The following is a 21,573-nucleotide window of genomic DNA, read 5'->3' as shown; positions in this document are numbered from 1 at the left end:
ATATCAAAAGTAATCAAAGGATATTATTGTACATATTGAATTGGTACAGTAATCCTCTGACAAATGCGCACATGACTACACACCCTCTCATTCATTCAATTATATTATTGTTACTACTTTCTACATTATACAGAGCGCATTAGATATATTTATGTGTTAAAGAAAAAATGAAATAACTTCTGCTGGTGCTGTGAAATGGCTTCCCAGGTGTCCCATGCAAGGGTCAAGAAATGCCAACGTGCAAATCAGGGTTCAAAGCAACTGGTGGCTATTTTTATTAGCCCCCCCCCAATTTCAATTTTGCTTAACCACGTGCGTCATCATTAAAGTAATTCCCTCTGCCATCCAAAGTCCTTATTAAAAGTCCATTTGTCAGATAAATTAAACAGCAGAGACAAGCCAAAATAAACTGTCGTCAGAGCTCTTTAGTTCACACAGACTGACAGCTTTAAATGGCGCTGGCACTGCTCTGCACATTAACAAACATGGGCCATAATACAAGTGAATTACTCCTCTGCAATGTCCTCAGACTGACTTTGGAACAAGAACTGCTGAGTGCTGTCTACTTTTAATTAATGAAGGCTGCAGAGCTATCGTAAGTTCTCTGTTAACAAATGGGATAATCACAAAATAGCTTTTCAAACGACGCTAACTGTCAGACTACAAATGTCTTAAGTGCATCCCAGTTTGCAGCAAACAATAGTATATGCTCATCTAGGGTTGTCCAATAAAATCATCCAGATGTAATTCATTCGATACTGAAAACTAACATCAAAACTTGATACTAATTTGAGGTGGTTGGTATATTGAGAAGTCCCATAATTAAGACAAAGTTGGACCTTTTTATGAATAGTTTTTGAATGTTTTTTTTTTATCTTTACCAGAAAATATTTAATATCACATGATAATGTTGAATAATAATGTTTTTTAATCATCACTGTGGCGTCAAAATTGTTATCTAGGATCAAGACTTTACAAAATATTGAGTTTGAAATATTTGCCCAAAATCCAAACCACATTTTTGTTGGTGTCAATAAATATAATCTAATAATTCTTAGTCTAAAATATTAGACTTAGAGAAATAAGACTAATTTTGCTTTCAAGATTGATTCAAAATAATTTATTGTCAATTTCATTTCATTCAGTAGAGAGACAGAATGCAGTTTCTACAGACATATTCAGTTTCAAGAAATATACACATCCAAAATAGCTGAAAAATGTATCAATTGCAAAAATGTTTTTTCCATTTAAAAAAAAAAAAAATCATCTTTTGCAGCTATTATCAGTGAAAATAATGTCTAGTATATTTTATCAAGTAAGGACAAAATTGTATCAGGAATCTTTAAAATGGCACTCTGTTTTTGCAAATGAACTCTTCAAATATTTAAACAAAAATAAGTAATAAAATGACAATTAATCAATAATATACAGATTAATTTGCAACTTTTACATTCACTTCTTCAGTCGAACCTTTATGGACATTCAGTTGTCAATGAACAAATAAATGAACACTATTCCTTATGTAGCCAATATGATTATAAGTATTTATTTTGTTCATTTTTATTTATGTATTTCTTATAGCCATACAGACAGTCAAACCTCTAAACCCCACTGCAGAGATGTGCCGAAGCTGGTCCTCCTGCCTTTGACACATTAAATTTACTGTTTTATTTTGGTTTCCCAGACGCTGTGGCCGCTCCTGTGGAAAGTCGATTAGATCATCACAGGGCATTCACTTCACTGGGAGATGCTAGTTTCCACCACAGAGTTTGAAATGGCTCCAAAATGCAATGGGAAAATTACATTCAGAAACACTGGAGATGTCTGTGCTCAGGAGCTGTCCTTGTTACACCCTTAACCCCAGAAAACAAACAAACAAGGCCTAGAAAAACATGACATACTGTACTGCCACCCACATAGACATGAGGAAAGGGGAAGTTACCCAAGTTGGTGTGAATGTCACTGAATGTTAAACTTTGATGAATGAACATTGGCTGAGAGAATGGCTAGATTATTAGTGGTTGGAAATCAGTTCATTCAATTCTTTTGAAAGATATTTCCACGGTAAAGAATAAACCTATCTAGCTAAAAAGAAACAACTATAGGCTACATTACAGGTCAGATCTGTGGAGAGGCAACGCTAAACACAGGGAGAATTATTCTATTTTTGAGCGTAACAAATAAAAGCTAGATCATCTAGCTAGCTTTCAGCGTTTAATGCCATACCATGGAACATTCTAGCCAAAGCAGTAACATCTCCATGGAGACAGACTCTTCCCCAGAAAAGTTGCACAGTGCACCATTAACTCAGGATTAGTTTGAATACAGTCCTGGTTTAATTCTGAATTATGCCTGGGCAGGGGTGTCAAACTCAAATTCACAGAGGGCCAAAATTAAAAACTGGGACTAAGTTGTGGGCCAAACTAAATATTTATTGAAAAATTTCAGCAACATCTGCATGTTTTCTCTTTTTTCGATATATATATACTGTTAAACCTTTTCTTATTAAAATAAATGTGTAATAATAGTTTTTCATAACAAGCTAAATATAAAATAAGAACAAAATTTTGAATAAAAAATGTCTCTATAGCCTATCTCTAGCCGGCGGGCCAGCTCTAATACATATTTGATATGATCTCATGGGCCAAATATAATTATATCGCAGGCCAAATTTGGACCCCGGGGATGAGTTTAACATGTCTGTTCTTGAGTCTTAACTTATTTAATTTCCCTTCAATAAAGTTATTCTACCATCTCCATATTTTCTGACATTGTTGTATTACATATGTGTGATGTTGGCGCTCTCTAGTGGCAGAATGAGATGTGTATGTCTGCAAAGGAAGGTCAGAAGCTCTCTCCTGTGACTTTCTGTTTTACTCAAAGCTTCACTGATGAAACTTCACAACCACATTGCATTAGAACCAATCTATGTGTGCACTACATCACTATAACCTTATACTTCACTCTGGAAATGACACTCTGTATCACAGTGGCACATCTCTCATTAAAGCTGCACTGTGTAACTTCTTGATGTCATTGATATATCTGGAATGTTCTGTAGTATGACATTAAACAGCTCTACCTTACATTTATTAAATTACAGGTGGTTTTATAGCTCAAAAATACCTAGAAAAACGGGCATTCTGATTATGAGCAGGGTTGCCTCTCCACTGATCTGACCTGTAATTTGGTCTGGTTTGGTCTCAGTGAAGACAGAAAGGCAAAACATTCCAGACAGAGCAATTACATTTCAATGGCTAAAAGCATTTGGCAGACCCTCAACCAGAAAAGTTACACAATGCACCTTTAAATAAATTGTACACATAATATGGAATCTTCAGCCTGGTGAGTGAGCTTCTGGGATCAGGCACAGAGCACATCATTTCGCTGACAAAGATTTTTGTAATCCAATCTCATTCGACAGTAGATATTATTTCATCACAGTCTAGCAGCAGTTAGTTCTCTGATGTAGAATCTTTAAATGTCTGCCATCTGATCTGTTATTTTTCTTATCTCCTAAGCATCATTGTTTGTTGATACAAAGGGACCACATGTCAGTCACACTCACCTGAACTCTGTGAGAAAGAAGACCCAAGCCCAAGACTCATTTCTCTTTCCTCGCTTCCTTCTCCTTGATTCCTCTCCTTGATTCTGCAGGAAATGGGTGAGGAAGTCCCACCCACAGAAGAAACATAATAAAGATATAAACTTCTCACTGAGACCAGAACTGTTTGATTATTTTGATGTCTGCCTCCTGAAGCCTCCCACATGTTTACTCCTTCCTTTCATGGTTTTCTTTTGGACACCACTTAATACTACATATTTGACTGACAGCTGAAAAATGGATGTTCAAGGAGAGGAATCAAGGAGGAGAAAGCGAGGAAAAATGCATCGCTCAGGGACGCTTCGCCAGATGTTGAGCACAGTCAACATAGATACGTTATTGGCCTCATATTTACCAGGGATTGAAATAACAGTGAAAGTGACTGCAACCAGCTAACATACTGAGCGTTCAGACCGCTGGTGCTTGGATGTTCTCCATTGGCAAGGCGATGCCCTCTGCTGGCTGCTCTGTGTTTTCCGCTGCCTTCTTGGGGGGCTTGTCTTCTTTGAGGATTTGAGCCGTGAGTCTGTCATAAAACCAGTCCAGGTCTTGGGGGTCTTCGGGCCACACCAGGTACCCTCGAGTCTGGACAAATGCTCGGATTGCGTTGTGCCTCATCAGCTGGTAGTGAGCCACCTATTACACAGATCAGACAGTACACTGGTGAAGACACATGCAAAACAAAGAGGGCTGGAAAAATATCAATACCAAAACTGAAACCAAAACTAGATACTCATTTATACTGCCAAAAAAAGGTGCCATTTTTAGCTTTATCAGAACTATAAGACCTAAGACCTCTTACTTTCTATATGAAAAATATTTGATTACTAAAAAAGTAACATTTTTTATTTTATCTTCAAAATATGGCTTAAATCCAAGTCACCACTGGATTTGAGTAGCAGACCAAAATTTAACAAAATTAACAAATACGTATAACAAATAATAAAAAATAAAAAAAACATATAGAAGATAGAGAAAAGAAGATAGATAATATTCTTCAGTTTTTCTTCAGGTTAAATTTTTATTTTCATAATCTTCTATATGTCCTTTCAACTTATTTATAATATTTGTAAACATATGTATGCATGCATTGTTTTATTGATTTAATGTATTTATTTTTTTTACAGCTCAATGCTATGATTACAGACACCAGATTTAAGTAAAAAATGCTTACATGTCATGACTACTCTTGTCCTGTATAATCATGACCTAAAGGTGCACTGCCTTTTCTGCTGGAGGGTCCGTTACCTGCTTTTTTCCATGGAGATGTAATGCTTTCCCTAGAATGTTCCAAGGTATGACATTAAATATACTGATCTAGCTTTTATTCATAACAGGTGTTTCTGTTGCTCAAAAATACAATAATTTGACTTTCCACAGACCTGAATAATAATGTAGCGTAGTGGTCTAACCTGCTTGTCTCCCTTGTGACAGGCAGGTTTAATCTATACTATGGAACATTCTAGACAAAGCAATAATACTTCCATGGAGATAAGCGGGTGGTGGACCCTCTACTAGAAATGTTACGCAGAGCACTGTTAATTCAAGAGTACATGCTCCCACTCACCCTCCCCACTATGATCACGATGAGCACATTGGAGAGCTCCTCCAGCTTACGACCCTGAGCCAAAGTGAACGCCTCCAGACACCACCCATCTGCACAGAGATTTTCAATGACATGTTCCATTACTTAAGCAACATAAAAGGGCAAGCATTATGATATTTTCTGATCTATGTTATAATGTTGTTTCTTCATCACAAACATACCTGGAATTGTGTGGCGTTTCATTCACACAAGTTTAACACACAAATCCTGCATATTTAGGCTGAGTTCTTCTCTCAAACCAAAAACACTGATCCACCTTGTCCACTATGGTTTTAAACTCCATACACCTTCACTAGGATCATTTCGGTGATTTCTGCCCTCAAATTGAAAATCTCTACTGAACATTAGGTAAAAGGTAACTGATGAAAGCTACCACTACATGACATCACAAGGTGAAAAAGAGCATTTTGAGCTTTGGAGATGTAGACAGTCTAAGAAAGGTTTATTCAAACATGTGTGAATGAAACAAAAACAACTCCAGGTATGTTTTTAATAAGGCCACAGCATTATAACATGGCTTAAAGCTCACAAGAATCCATTTTGTGTAATATAGGGCCTTTAAAAAAATTCTGTCTTTATCTTTTGAACAGTACCTTTTAGGAATTCTTTGGACACCACACACACAGTCTTCCTGCTTCCCCAGATAGCGTCACGGATGTTGATCAGGTGATCCTCTCCCGGCATAAAATCCCTCGCCTCAAAACAGCACCTGAACAAGTTTTCTTCAGAGAATTCCGAATCCAATTTTTTGAGCAGTGCCATCTCTACCCAGTTATAGTCAGCTTCACTGTAGCAGACAAATGCATCATACAGCAAATTCTCCTGTGGTTCTGGTGGTTTAGGCCCCTCCAGAACACGCCCTATCACTTTTTTGTATAGGATAAAGATATGCCCTCGCAAATGGGAGTAAACAAGCGAAGCCAGCATCATACCGACAACTACTGAAGTGCACAAGATAAATAAAACTAGCTTGAGTTCATGCATTGCCTTCTCATCATCCTCCTCACAAGGCTCCATGATAGTGGCATAATCCAACAAAGGCCAGTCTTCGTACTCTAATGGAAAACTGCAGTTTAAATCTGTCTTTGGGCTAAGGAAAGTTACATTGGTGCTACTTAGCCACCATAGAAAGCCTTCAAGCTTGCAATCGCAGTAGAAATAATTCCCAGATAGATCAATAAAATCTAAATTTTTAAAAGTGTCAGGATTTGGAGAAGCTAGATAGTTGTAGGAGAGATGAAGTACTTTCAAAGTACTTGGAAATGTATCTGGTTTAAGATATTTTAGTGCATTAGATGAGAGGTCTATTTCTAGAATAGAGTGAAGACTCTTGAAAACGCCATCCGGTAGAGTACTAATAGAGTTGTATGTGAGATTGAGACCCAGAAGGTTAGGGAAATGATTGAAGATATTGAGACACTTGTCCAAAGCCCATACAGTCTGCAAGGAGCTGCCTTGAAGATCGAGAACTGTTAAGCTATTGTTCTGTGGTATCTGTGGACTTTTGCACCATTTGATGGAATTACCACCGAAATATAAGGTTGGTAGATTTGGAAATTTCTCAACAACCTCAAAAAGCTCACCTAACTGCTCCAATCTATTGTACTGAACATCTATGTATGTAATGTTCCTCCCAGTTAGATCAGTAATGCCCCATAGCGAATTTAATCGGTTGTCCCTCAAAAAAAGATCAAGCAGGTTTGGTAAATACGCCGTAGACCCCAACCTCCGTAATGAGTTTCCGTTGAGATCTAGCCTCTTAAGAAAGGGCAGACCGCTGAAGGCTTTGAATCCCAATTTACCAATGTGGTTATTTGACAAATCCAGTACCCTCAAACTGGTCAAATGTTCAAATGTGTGACCATAAATTTCTCCGAGAAGATTAAAAGACAGATTCAGCAAAAGCAAACTGTTTTGAAGACCGCTGAATGCATTTGGATTTATCTGATTGATTTTGTTGTTAGACAAATGGATAATAATTGCATTTGATAAAGGGCTGAACACCGCCTCCTGCAGTGCGAAGATGAAATTGTCAGTCAGATCGAAGACTTGAAGTGAACTGTTTTGGAGTCCTTTGAATGTATTTTTATCCGGATCTGGCAAATTGTCAAAGGCAAAACCACTGCCTAGAGTTCCAGAGTGGTGCAGGGATTGGATAGACGTTCCTTCAATAGCATTTAAGAAGCGTTGAAAGCTAGTCACATTAAAACCATTCGTGGAAATGTCCAAAGTCTCAAAAGCCATGTTTTTGAATGGGTTCCCACACTTCTCCCAGTCAAATTTTGGTTCGAGCATAGTTCTGTATAACTTGTTATTAGCTATATTAAATCGCACGAAAGCTTTCCCTTGAAAACCAACAAGATCCACTTCACACAAGCTGTCAATCTGGTTTCCATTAAGTTCGATCTCCTTCACATTTCTATATCGGAAAAACTTCGCTGGGCTCACTCTCTTTATTTGATTGTAGGACAGATCAATTTTATACAGGGACCACAGAGATTGCAAATAGTTTTCTGACAAAATGGAGTCTGTGAAGTCACAATAGTCTATATCTAGGTATTGCAGACCGGATAGGCCAACAAATGCTCTTGGTTCCAATGTTAAGTAGCGGTTCGATCCTAGAATAAGTATTTTCAGTTTGCGCTGTGTCTGAAAAGTGTTGTTTCGGATCACTAAAGGAACCCACTGTGCTCCCAGATTTAAACGCTCCAACTGTGCCAGGTCCTGTAGTGAGGTACTATTCAGCTCTGTAATGTAGTTGTGGTCTAGATGCAGGTCCTCTGTGTAGGATGGCAAGACAGGCACCGCTGTCAGCCTCTTAAAACTGCATGCAGCGATCACCCCAAACATCTCACAGGAGGCAACCACTGATACCTACAAGAAACAAAACATATTTTATTTTACAGTGTGTTTGAAAAACTTTCATTATCTTTACTTCTCTTTTGGCTCTTGGCAAGGGCGGATGCTTTTTCTCTCCTCTCCTGCCCCTTATCTTCCCTGCTTTACTTCTTTGTCTTGTCTAGTCTAGTGTCTAGTGTCTTATACTTTTGAGAGACTCTCTCTGCTCTGCTCTTCTGAATCTAAATTAACTATGGATGTGATAAGTTGGTCTTTCAACACATTTGACAGATTTTTTTTTCAACGAGGAATGCAGGTTTCGGAGGAACCTGCTTGCCCCAGTCCGTGGAGGACATAGAAGACATTGGCCTATTCGGAACCATGATTGCAGGACTTTTGCTGTTTGGATTAGGCATGGTCCTGATTTTTCAAAAAAATTCAAATTACTGAGACAGCTGTTCAAAGCCCCATCTGGCTGCCCGGCATGACGAGGGGCATAGCTGCAAGCTCTCGAACTTGTGACTATGGGCCGGGTTCGCGGTCATTAACCACTGGTTGGATGGACATGGTGGCTCTAAATCTCAATATTGGATAACACCTTGGAGAAAACTTGAAGCTTTGCAAAGAGGATTTGAGACCAATACATGGACAAAAAAGAGTAGTGGAAATTGAAAAAGCAGCAGTTCGCTCTAAAACCAAACAACACAAATCTTATCTTATTGGCCCTCCCTAGCCAGCACCAGTCTCAAGGCCGGTCGGTATCAGGTTCCCTGTAGATTACAGCAGGGAGACACTCTCCCCCTGAATATCCAACCCCTTGCAGCTTCACACCCCCAGTTTGTTGTATCCAGCGCCTAGTGGCTGTAGATCCGGATGGCTGCCTGCCTATGTTCAGTTAACTCCACACCCATGTACATGTGAAGAAACTGACAAATAAAGGCCATTATTCATTATACTGAAGGTGCTGTACACATTTTTTTCTTTTCACTAACTGCTTGTCTCCATGCACATGTAATTATTGGTTTTTTTCTTATTATTATGAAAACATGTTAAAGGGCCCATATCGTGTCAATTGTATCATGTATCTCTATTATCTGACCATGTATCTGACTCAAAACTGCACTCACTCACTCATGTACAATGCATATCAAACTCACAATTCACTCCCAAATCTTCAGCTGTCCATACTATTAGTAACTATAAAAAAAACAGACTACAGCCATAGTGGAAACTCAACATTTGATTGTTTTGTTGCTGTGGCTTGAGGCTCACCTGTCCATACAAAGTGAGCAGGAGAAGAGGCAGTCCCAGTGACCCCATGTTGCGTGTCCTCACAGGTTAACAGAGTGAGCAGAGCATGTTTGCATAAACCAGAGCAGAGGGATCGTCAGCAGGGTCATGGTCCACTGTGTTAATAATGAAAACTCTTCTTCTATTCACACATGTTTGTTGATTCGGTAAATATTTTACTTGAACTGTCATTGTAAGTACAGGGATGTATTCTTCATCTGTAACATAAATAAAGTTATCAGTTATCACGTTCATGCTTTTTTACAATTCACAATACATTTAAAAGTCCTACAGCACACAAAATTGACTCTTGTGAGCTTTAAGCCATGTTAAAATTATGTTATCTCATCAAAAACATACGAGGAGTTGTGTTTTGTTTCATTCACACATTTTTGAGTCTATCTCCAAAGCTCTGTTCCACTTTGTGATGTCATGAAGCGGTAGTTTTCAAGTTAACAGCTATTATTTACCTTTTAGTTGAGCAGGTCAGTTCCAGGGCTGAAATCATGCATCGGCTTTAAAAACACAGTGGAGTACTTTCTAGGGCTGGGTATCATTAAGAAGTTGCTGATACAATACATACCTCGATACATAGGCCACGATACGATACGATACAAATCTCAATTCATTGCACTTTTGGTTCGATGCAATATATTATAAATTGATTCTCTACAGTTCAATAAAAAAATAAAGGCTAAATCATGGCTGTGATACTAAGTCTTTGTTAAACTGCTTCTTGTTCAAAGTTCATATGAAACACAAATATTTTAATCCTCAAAACAGTGAATATGTCAAATGTGTTGCATAAATGACTTTCCTTCCTCTGAACAAGCAACAAAACTGTAGCTCTGTAACAAAATAATTTAGTAAAATATACCAAAAAACACTCTTGGCAATATATCGATACAGCAGGCCATGATATCGATACTGTATCATCACATTAAATGATACGATATATCGATATTTCAATATTTTTGCACAACCCTAGTACTTTCTGTATATCTTTGTTGCAAGGTGGAACAGAGTGTTTATTGTTTGAGAGAAGAACTCAACCTAAATATGAAGGATTTGTGTGTTAATGAATGTACGAATGAAATAAAACAAAACTCCAGGTAAGTTTTTGATGAGGAAACAACATTATAACAGACCAGAAAGCGGTGTAATATTGGCCCTTTAATTTGTCCAGTTTATTTGCTTAACAACTACACAATTTAGTGCAAATGGCCTACTTGAGAAGCTACTTATTATTATTTGTGAGATAAGGACATTGCGGATAAAACCACATATGAATTAATTAAGTAATAAAATGAAAAATACATAAAATAAGTTCTGTACAAATGTATCTTTCACTGACTGATCTGTTTTATGTTATAACTTCTTTAGTTTTGTTTCTTGCACTGTATCTCCTTACATACCAGGAATTGCACATCAATTATTAACTAAAGCTACCAGTGTTTTACTCAGTGTGTTTTAATAGATGGGACTTCACTTTAAAACCACTTATTTACTCTGTAGCCTTTAACAGGTTATAGTAAGATTTTGAAGGAAAAATACGGCTATGTTTTTCTACTAACCCGTTTTCAGCAAGTCTAAACCTGTACAACTATGACTGTTTTCAGATTTCTGCAGTTTAATAATCTGATAAAGCTGCTGCGTTTTAGGTCACATTGTATCTTTGCGTCGTTCTTGAAGTTTTTCTTACCGATCTGAGCTCTAGACGCTAATCAAACTTACTGACAGTTTCCAGTGTTTTCCTTCGGTTTTACGCGTCGCCTCCTGTTCGCTCTTGCGGGGAAATGTCTTACCTGTGGCCGCTCGTCGCTGCTCAAACTCGGGCAGCGCCTTGTCCACGCTCCCCGGCGGTAGGAAGGACGCTGGAGGATACTTCTCAGGGGTAAAGTGTGTCAACAGGAATCAGTGTTTCCCAATTTCCTCTTCAAACCGCTGCTTCACTCTTAAATCAGTTCATTTTCTTCTGTTCTTAGACTAATTATAATGCCCTTCAACTTTAATAGTCTATATTAAATGACCTGTATGTTTTGAATTTTAGTATTTCATATCAATTGCCAGTTTAAATACACCTATTATTAAATATTCACTATAATCTAACTTACTGTAGACTAGTTGTTATTGTAGGTGATGTTGTCATTTCTTGATTGTCCACTTGATGGCAGCATTTGTTTAGAAAAGCTGTAAAGGACTCAGAGACAACCATTTAGTTTTTATTTTATTAGACAAAATCAAAGGCAACACGAGTTGAATGGAATTTTACTTCCATTATAAGACACAAGTGTTTTTGTTTTAAATGCAAACAGGAAAAAAAAGTATTTTATTCTTGTACACTATTCACTGTGAGGCATAAGCTTTATTTTTTTATAATTGTATTTATTTACCACCAACTCAATGGTTGGTTGGCAGTTTGAACCCCGTACTTTCATTGTGTTATTGGGCAAGACACTGCATCTACCTCTCCTCGTATGAATGGGAAGTGTGTGATTAGAGGTGGTCGGAAATTGGCAGCCTTTCTTACGTCAGTCTGTCCCAGGACAGCTGTGACTACAGAGTATAATTGAGTATCTTGAAACGTACTGGTCACATTGAATATTACATTCAGATGTCAGTATTGCTAAAATGCAAATTTGAGGCCACCCTCTTTTAAAAGTTTGTAAGTAACAGTGTAATCTCATCAGTTATAACAAACCACCAAGACAAAAAGTGCTTAAAAAACTATACATCCTTTTCATATTTTTCAAATACAAATTATACAATAGGCCTACATTTTTGCCATTCACACATGTAATTGCTGAATACCTAAACCCCCAAAGTCTTGTGATGATTCTGCTCTATCAAAATAGTTACAATAGAGACCCAAATGTTGTTCTGTTCATACAGAACAGTACAGACTTTTGTTGTCAAGGTCACTCACAGGACTTTTAAAATACTGAGAACAATTATGTTGTAAATGGTACCAACCTGTAAAAGTCCTTTCCATGACTTGGTTTAGAATTTGCTGATTTAATACTGTTTTGTTTTTACATTTATGGCAAACATAGAAATAGTGAACCCAGGACCTCTCTGCCTCTACAGTATGGCCTCATTCATGTGATCATCATATCCACCACTGTAACTCTTACTACAAAAATACAAAAGTTAAAGGTGCAATACATACATTTTAGGTGGGGGCCTGAAACTATCATTTCTAAATGTGGATATTGTTGTTTTGCTTTGTTTTTGTTCCACAAAATTGCATAAGATGCAGTCATTTCCATGGAGACACCACTAAATAAAAAAAATTAAAAATCCACAATAAAAACACTTATAACTGAATAAATATAAGTCATAAAAATTTATACCAAATGCTTTTGTAATTTTTTTTAACTGTGGGTTTACTTGATAACAAAAAAAGACAGAGCTTTTGTTCTTTATTTTTACCGCAACTGACACTAACTGCTGGTTGGTTGCATATCTATACTGAGAAGTTCTCCTCGCGTAAGAATAAAGACATTCTGAAAAGAAAAGTTCCATAGTACACCTTTAACAGCTTATGCATTGTTGTGCTCATAAACTTTGTGCTTCTGGGCTTTCTGAAGCCTTGAGGGCTTCTGGGCAGTCAGTTTTCTTTCTACCGTACAATATGTGATGTATAAGGAACACAGCTAGTAAAACAAAGAAAACAGTGCATATAATGATCCCCACGAGGCCCCCAACACTCACAGCAGAGGGCCTGTGTGTGGGCGCCACGGTGAAGACTTCCATGACCTTTGTAGGTCCATCACCCTCTTCTTTCAAACATTTGCCTCCATCCACCAGTGTATATCCTTCTTTACAAAAGCACTCATAACTGCCATAGGAGTTCTCACAAAATTGCTCACAGTAGAAGAACTCACATTCGTCCATGTCTATACAAACTGACCCACCATCACGTTCTTCTATAATGTATCCGTCTGGGCAGAAACATTGGAATTTATTGTTAGGGTCACATTCAGCAGGGCACTCCTCCTTACCACAGTAGAGTTTGCACTTCTCTGGAGAACTGGGGTCCATCTTGTATCCACTGTAGCACGAACAGTCATATCCACCTGGTTTGTTATCACACAGGTGTTCACAAGGTGCTGACAGGCACTCATCCATGTCAACACAAGTGCCACCTTTCAGCTTGTATCCATCTTCACAAACACATTCAAACCCCCCTGGAGTATTGATGCATTTCTCTTCATCTGCCGGACACTGCCTTTCGTCCAAACATTCGTCAAAATCAATGCAAGACTTCTTATCGACGGACAAATAAAACCCTTCATTGCAGGTGCACTGAAATGAATCGAGATACTTGTAGCAGGCGTGTTCGCAATTGAGCTGGACGCACGGGTCATCGGTCGCAACTTCGCAAGTTCGATTATTTGCAGGGTTGACGATGTTGCCAGAGGGGCAGTAGCACACAGGATGGTTTACTGGATTAATTGTGCATTTATGTTCACAACCTCCTCCTTGGATTTCACAGTTCCATGGTGCTTTTATCCAATGTTGGGATGCACACACCTGTCTGAGCTCGTCTGGATGTTCAGCGATACTACCGGCTGGCAAAAATGTGGCGTCATCAATTGCGAAACCATACGGTGTAGTACAAGACTTTAGTGTTTTGGAAGCCTTGGCACATGTCATGGAAAACGTACTCGCAGAGAAAGCCAGTTTTGGTGTTTTTGCACAAGTCTTCGTGCCACAGGAACTTGTCGTCATTGGATACAAAGATACAGCGAGGGGGAGAGCAGATGTCAGAGGTAGCGTCCACCCAGTTTAAAAAGTTACTTGTTGTGTCTTTTGTGACCCACTGAAATCCTCTGAGAACTGCAGTGAGATCCGCACAACCTGTAAAAAGAGACAGAAATACATTTTTTGCCTGGCTTATTTAGGGACTCATGGGTTGTACGTATCAAAACAAATATGGCAGCTTACAAGGAAAAAACAATGGAAAACAATTTACTGAAATACGCACCTCGGAATTGACCTATAAGTTTCTACTGGTCTCTAGTGACTAGGTAGGTCTCTGTGTCACAGTCTTTAATTATCAAAGTTAGTCTTCCATTGTGAAATGCAGGCATTACCTTTGTATAGGTCTCTGCAGCATGCTCACAGTTACAGATGCAGATATAATTGTAGCTTCAAATTAAATAATGGACACAGTCCTAGTCCATATGATACTGTACCATATTTTAGTATATATTCTGTTTTTCAGTTACATTGGTACATTTGGGGATTTAGTTTGGGAACTTCAGCTTCTTACAGTGACCTCAATATCCCTTTCTCCTTAGACTGCCCTTTGACATTCAGCTCTTCTTACATTTTAACACTTGTACCCACCTTTAGGGAGGTGTAATCCAATCCAGTACTGCCCGCTGGTGTTGCTCAGTAATAAGGACAGGCTGTCATGATCCACAGAGGAGCGCACTGTCATCAGGTGCCCACTGTGCTGGCTGCAGATGTCCTGCGCTCCATTGAAGTCAACCACTGTCTCAAAAAGGGCAAAACATCGGTTTCCAATGCAGTATCCCCCCATGGGCTGTGCCCCCCAGGCCACCCCTGAGAGAACCCAAAGGAGCAGCAGCAGAGCACCCTTCATTTTCGGAGTGGTTTGAGCGCCGCCAGCTGCCCCAGCACTTATAAGCTCCTCACTCCATGTTGACGAGCCTCCGAGGAGGAAGGAAGTTAAGTTCTAATCAACTCTAGACTGTCCACAACTCCACTCTGAACTGCATTATTATGACGAGAGGCAGAGAAAGGGAGAGAGCGAGGAGGGGAGAGAGAGAGAAAGAGAGAGGGGGGCACATTCCCAAAGCCCCCTCCCCTCTTTAGCTCCTCCTCACTTTAAAACTGCCCTCCAACTCTGAGTAAACAAACTGTGTTCTCTCTTAAAGGGACAAATGCAGTCAGATGACTTTTAACTAGAATAGAGATAATGGACCTGAGATGTTTTGCCCAAGGGCATCAGTGAGATGAAGTGTAGATTCTGGATCCCAGGCAATTCCTGACTAATTGAATCAGACTGAGGAAAGTTTGTTATGTTCCAGAATATAATCATTAAGAGAGTTTTTTAATCTCTTTTTTCAAAATGTTAAACTATTATCTCTTTTTAACTTCTTTAACCCTCTCAGGCTCAAATTAATTTTTAGTGTCAGGAAAAATCTGATATTTGGGGAAAATTATAATATGGGGTAGTAATATACAATCCTGACTTTTTTATCCTTTGTAAACAAAAAAAAGTATTTTGCACTTCTGGCAGGCCGTTTGTGTGGAGCCGTTCTTGCACAGTCTGCATCGTCCACGTTTATCAGCATGGATGGGAGAAAAGGCTCCTGAGTAAAAAAAAGCTCATAAAATATGGATTTAGAGTAAGTAGGTAATTGCTAATCTGCAACACCTGCCTGGAGAGGGTTAATTATTTATTTTTATTGACAAAGAACTTTAGGAAACGTAAGTAACTTTTGTCCATCTTTGGAGGTCAGTGCATACAATAAGAGTCATAGTCAGGGTACGTATTTGCTCTCTGGAAGCCTGAAAGGTCTGCTGACTGGACTCCTGCATGGACCTATGACTGAGCTGGAGGAAACTCACAAAATGCCACAGAAAGGGTGGGTGTGTATGAGTCAGGAATGTGTACTCATATTCTTATCATTCTGTTTTATGTGGTTATTGGCGGCCCATGTTTAAAATAGTAGTGGATATACGACGCCTGTGTTCCTTGGTAGCTGTGGTGACGTGGAATTGGGTCCAGTAAAAATGATGACTCGCTGAATAATGTAAATAAAAGAGGCTGGATCCAGAATGCATTTTGTGTTGACTGTTTAATGAATGGGCAATTGGCATTCTGTCACAATGGCAACAAACAGTTATGGACACAGAGTGCAAGAATATTGCAAAGATGAGTACTGTATTGAGCAAATAAAACCATAAACAAAAGCATTAGTGGCCAACAAAAATTATGGCTAACCAACCAACCCCTCTCCCCCTCCCTGGCCCAGGCGAGTGTGTGCCCTTTACAGTTTTTCTTAATAATTTTAGCACATTATTTGAAACTTGGTTCAGTCTGAGTGTTTGTTTCAAACATGTATCTGAACAGGGCACAGGTGCTCACATCAATTAAAACATTTCACTCAGGTCTCAGGCTCTTTCTCAGAACACTTGACACAGCTCTCATTCACAAACACACATGATCAGTGAATTCAGCTATTTTTTTCAATACTACAGGCCTGTTGTCACGTACTTAAGGACTTCAGCCTAAACTCTGTCACTTTCAATATCAAAAGTCAAACATAAAAGCAAAAACAAAGTGAGCGTACTCAGAATCTAACAACAAAAATGTTGCACATGAGAAAGGTCTCAGCAAAGAACATAGACTATATGAATGGAGACATGCTGAATACAGAACACTATACTCTATACACTATACTACACTATATTCATTTTAATGTTGCATAAATGTCTTGTCTGATTTGACAGAAGATATTATATATTGCTTTTGAGGCCCTATTTGTTATTCCGTCATCTCTTTTCTTTAGCACATACGCATTAAGATAAAATACCATGAAACCCAGTGTGCAAAGAGGTAATACCTACATTTATTTCAGTTATATTTTTTACAAAAAAAAAAAAAAAATTAACTGGTTTTAGACAAAAAACAAAAAAACAAACTAACAAACCAAACCAAACCAAACCAAAACAAAACAAAAACAAAAAAACAGCTCGTTCAGGTCCAGATTCATCTGTATAAAGTATGAACGCCTTTTGCATAGTTTTAAATAGTGATTCTGTTTGGTCACTGAGAGAAGGAAATTTCTGAGCTGCAGTATCGAATGAAAGAAAGAGCACAGAAAAACACACGACGAGGGTTTGAGAGTTTTTATGGTAATACTTGCTTTTAGGAGATGATCAATCAGTTTTGAATAAAAGCTGCATTTTGAGATAAAATTGTGTTTAGGAAAATTAAAATTATGTTTAGGATTTTGTGTGAGCTGTTTCGCAAATGTCAATTTTGAATAAATAAATGTGCGGTCTGAAGCGTTTCAAAAAACACCTCCATGCCCACACAGACACGCTCACATTTGTGACCCCGCATGTGACACCCCCACACCCCCCACACACTGTGCCCAATAGAGACTGAATTTTTGTTTGTAAAAAAAAAAAAATCTGTCTCTATTGAATTCAACATTTCAACATAAATTCCAAAACTTGCCACTCAAGAAACAAACACCAGGTCATGTTGGTGCCTTATATCGTTTTTAAACTTTAACTCTATCAAAACTTCAAAACTCTTTTTGTAGATAAAACAGAACAATGAACTATTTAAACACAAATGCCAGCTGTAACACTTTTTTGTACTAAAGGCTGTGTACCTAAATATCTCATATTTTTACCAAACTCCATAGACTAAAGACACAAAGGACAAAACAGAACACACGAATCACAAATAAGATTTTTATAGACAGACATAGAAGCACCAGAGATCGCAACGCAAAAGACTTCTGTAGTGAAAACCTGTGTAATATTTTATGTATTTTCATCACTTTCCCTCACTCTACATGCCTAAAACTGCAGGAACATTCTCAGGACACTGTCTGGATGATTGTTTGATAAATTTATATATCTGATGATCATGTTCATATTTTAATCCCATAGAGTCCTTTTTACAAGAGTATGTTTCTTCTTGTTCACAAAGGTTAATTTGTCAAACATTCTGAATTGTTTTGTGGCTGTGAATAGATTTGTGAAAAGTTTCAGAAAATGTGAGCCATTTAAAAACAAATACAAAATTCTAACTGCAAATGGAGTAACAATTGTGCCCTAGTTGTTATATTCATATTTTAGAGAGCAGTCCTTTTTCAGGCGTATATTCCTGTATCAGTTTTAATAAGAAAAATCCAATAGAAATGTAACAATGTTGTTTAACAGTTGTAAGGTCTTTTAAATATGCTTTATTTTAAAAACAAAACAAAACAAAAAAAATCTAAATACTCAACATATTTATGAAATACACTGTATCTGTTTTTCTTAGTTCAATGTAATGTGTAATGTTAATGAAAAAAAATCATTTGTAGATGTAAAAAAGTACATGAAAATAGAAATGTCACATACTGTGTCTTTTTGTCTATTCCTTGTACAGTAGGTGGAGCAGACATTAGACTTGTTATAAACAGTAGCAGCACAGGTTTATACATTCATGTGTTTAGTGTTAAGACCATCAGCAGTGAAACAAAGGAGCAGTGTATTCATGTCATACAGTCTGGTTCATGTGCAGCCCAAATACAGTGTTATATGTCAGTGAAATTTCAGACACTTCAGGGAAAGAAGCAGTTGTACATTTTTTATAACTGGCAGGTCAAAGGTGCATTTAAACTGTGCTCTTGTGTGATTCATGTTTGCAGCTCAACAAACCCTCCTTAGCTTAAACTTAGTGCCCTATGATATTGTCCACTTCTAAATGCTCAGTGCTCTTGTACCATTTTATTCAGTGCATTCATGTTGTATTAGTGGTGTGTTCAGTTACTTGATGGAAGGCATTAGTGTTCATAATGATCATTTTCAGTTTGATCAAACTAGTTAATGCTTTTCATTTGGGGTGCATTCAAAGTCTCTGAAAATGAAACATAATATCTATTGGTCCATCAGCAGCACAGTTTGGCACAGACCCCTTATATCAGATAAACCAGGAGTTAAGTCTGTGAGGACAGCTCAAGGCTACAGTCTGTGGCACTCGTTCCTGAACTGCCAGTCATGGGACAGCCTCTTGTATGTTTCGGTGGAGACCTGCTGCAGAGTGAAGATTTCCATGTCCCGTTTGAGGGAGTAGAACTGGACTCTGGACGAGAGTTTGTGGAGCAGACAGAATAGCAGAGCAGCACAGAGCATGGCAAACACAGTGATGCCCAAGATACTGCTTGTCTTCACGTAGGGCGGGACCGCTGTGGCCTGGGCGGAGGCGAGTGTGGGATGCGTCTGACTCAGGTCCGGAATTGGCTCGAGGAGCACACAGCGGTGGTTATCGTGCAGCTCAAAGCCTTCTTCACACTCACAAATGAATCCCCCGAAAGTGTTAATGCAGTAGTGATCACACTGTGCCTCCAGGTCACACTCGTCTATGTCAGTGCACATGACCTCCTATGTCCCGCACGTCCTGGATGTAGCCCGGGGGGCAGTAGCACTGGTCTAGAGTCTTGTGTGGGCAATCGGCAGGACAGTCCTGTTTATTGCAGAACAACTCACACTTGTTGGGTTCCTGGGGATTCACTCTGAAGCCCTGTTTACACACACAGGCCAAGGCGCCCTGCACTTCCCCACAGACGTGCTCACAATCAGAACAGAAAGAAGCGTCCACACAGACCCCGTCCACCAGGTCGTAGTTTTCTTGGCACATGCACAGATATGTGCCCTCCTCGTTCTCGCACGCCTCACCTTCACCACTACACAGAGTCTTATCCTCTGAGCACTCATCCACGTCTACACAGCGGCTCCCAGACTCCAATCTGAACCCCTCTGGGCACCTGCACTCCCACTCTCCTCCCTGCTCTACGCACTCGTGGGTGCACTTGGCGCACGGGTCTATGCACGTAAAATTGTTGCGATGCAGAGTCTGTCCCGCAGGGCACGAGCACCCACGTGGGTTTTTACATTCATGCTCACATCCACCGCTCATCACTTCGCAGCTCCAGGGCGCGCGCCTCCATTGCGTGCCTATGCATATGTGTTTGGAGACTGGAGGGTGATCAGGCACGCGCACCACAGCCAAGGTCCCTGGCGCGAACTTCTCTCCTCCCTCAAAGCCCAACGCAGTAGTGTAACTTACGTTCTGGCCCTCTCTTGTCGGCACGGACTTGCACGTTTGTGTGTACTGGCACACGAATCCATCCACTGTATCCGTGCACGTCCTGTTCACTTGAGTCGAGTCCAAGCACAGCGCGACTGAATTCTGTCCAAATGTGATCCAAGTGTGTCCATGCGGCAGCTGCAGCGACGGCACATTGATCCAGAGTCCCATGTTGTAAAGTTCTCCGCCTGTGTTCTGGCACCGGCTCTTGACCACAGCGGAGTCTGTTGACTCCAGGAAAAGCGCGAAACACTTTGTGTCGTCGCAGTGTCCGCGCGGCGCGTTTCCTGTCGCGCACAAAAAGAACATGAACAGCGGCAGCGCGCGCTTCCACAACAGCATCATGTGAATAGTTTAAGTTTACTCTGAGTCCACGGCCCACATCATAATGTGATCTGTTTAATCCAGCCTCATCCACGGCTCATATGATCTGGATTCTGAGCCTAGTCTCCATTTATAACAGTTCTGCTGAGCGCCGAGACTCGAGGAAGGAAGTTGCGTCCCGGGACAGGCCGGGCTTTAAACTCCTCTGATTGCGCAACCCCGGTGACCTTATCTCCGAGAAAAAAGGAGAAAGTCCGCTGTGCGTCTACTCCTGATATACTGGTGTTTTAATAAGGGATAGCCAGAACCCTCACCCCCTCCTCAATCAGGCATTTCCTCCGCTTAACACCCAGCCAGAGGAGGGTCCAAGCGCACGTCATAGATTTATAAAAAAAACAATTAATCTCAGTGTGTCATTAAACAGACCAAGTCGACCTTAACCCTCATCTGATGGATTCTCATAATAAATTTAAAGAAATCCTCCACAGGCTTGAGACTATTTAGAACAACCTCTTTAGGCCTGAAAAGCAACGATCCAATTTGTCACTTTGTCAGAAATTAAAGGACATAGAGTGAATATTTCAAATATATTTTATGTTTTTATTCTATGTAATATTTTTTCTTATGGGTACGGTTTGGGTTAGAGCCTACTACAGAAAATAGACTCTGGAGTGGATTAGATTACTTGATATCAACCAATCACTTAATACACAATTTTAATTTAATGTTTTAAAATACCACTTTCTCTGAACAGTTGGCAAAAGTGTGTTGGTTCAATTTGCATTCTTTTTATGTATCCTATTCTATTTAAATTATTTCCATTAGGGTAACCAACAAGGTCTTAGCTATTTTACAGCAGTAGATGATTAAAATATCCCTAAATAACTTGGAAGCATAAAGGTGGAAGGACTTCCTTGAGGACAATAATAGTGTTCAATATTCACTTGTGAACCATGCATCAGTGCAGGAAGAGAAGGAGCCCTTCCTTTGATTCAGTGAAGGTGACTGGGAAGTTACGGGACAGTGATGTGAGGTTCCCATTAATGTTCAAAAAGAGAT

At 39.3% G+C, this 21,573-nt stretch overlaps 2 protein-coding genes and 1 pseudogene across 4 annotated transcripts; all 3 read right to left on the bottom strand.

Moving 5' to 3' along the window:
* Positions 1–1,118: 1,118 nt before the first annotated feature.
* On the bottom strand, positions 1,119–11,320 carry tlr5a (toll-like receptor 5a). 3 transcript variants are annotated; one of them, XR_008631664.1, is made up of 6 exons: positions 11,144–11,320; positions 9,321–9,556; positions 5,804–8,084; positions 5,172–5,260; positions 3,569–4,240; positions 1,119–1,699 (listed from the first exon to the last, which is right to left on the bottom strand). XR_008631664.1 is itself a non-coding variant. In XM_020923598.2 (5 exons), the coding sequence occupies exons 2-5, from the start codon at positions 9,366–9,368 to the stop codon at positions 4,013–4,015; spliced, it is 2,646 nt and encodes an 881-aa protein (XP_020779257.2). In that variant the 5' UTR covers positions 9,369–9,556; positions 11,073–11,320; the 3' UTR covers positions 1,119–4,012. The 3 variants fall into 3 exon arrangements, 2 of the variants coding, with proteins under 2 accessions (XP_020779257.2, XP_020779183.2); XM_020923598.2 differs by having other exon boundaries at positions 1,119–4,240; positions 11,073–11,320; XM_020923524.2 differs by having other exon boundaries at positions 1,119–4,240.
* A 244-nt stretch (positions 11,321–11,564) lies between these two features.
* LOC110159215 (thrombomodulin-like) lies at positions 11,565–15,083 on the bottom strand. Its single transcript, XM_020923791.2, is given in 3 exon segments — positions 11,565–13,956; positions 13,958–14,201; positions 14,694–15,083. Coding segments are annotated over 3 exon segments (1,563 nt in total). The 5' UTR covers positions 14,953–15,083; the 3' UTR covers positions 11,565–12,896.
* Positions 15,084–18,398: 3,315 nt separating this feature from the next.
* On the bottom strand, positions 18,399–20,535 carry LOC110154729 (thrombomodulin-like; annotated as a pseudogene).
* Between the last annotated feature and the right edge of the window lie 1,038 nt (positions 20,536–21,573).

This window comes from Boleophthalmus pectinirostris, unplaced genomic scaffold (genome assembly GCF_026225935.1).
Source record: "Boleophthalmus pectinirostris isolate CB_2022bp ecotype Guang Dong unplaced genomic scaffold, ASM2622593v1 HiC_scaffold_13, whole genome shotgun sequence".
In the NCBI taxonomy this organism is placed as follows: domain Eukaryota; kingdom Metazoa; phylum Chordata; class Actinopteri; order Gobiiformes; family Gobiidae; genus Boleophthalmus; species Boleophthalmus pectinirostris.
This window is presented reverse-complemented; position numbering and strand designations above follow the sequence as displayed.

Coding starts and splice junctions, on each gene's coding strand:
- tlr5a (XM_020923598.2), bottom strand. CDS start 9,368: ATGGGGTCACTGGGACTGCCTCTTCTCCTGCTCACTTTGTATGGACAG. Junction 5,261..5,803: donor GTCCAAAGAATTCCTAAAAG/GTACTGTTCAAA, acceptor ATCTCTGTGCAG/ATGGGTGGTGTCTGGAGGCG. Junction 4,241..5,171: donor TCGTGATCATAGTGGGGAGG/GTGAGTGGGAGC, acceptor TCTGTGTAATAG/GTGGCTCACTACCAGCTGAT.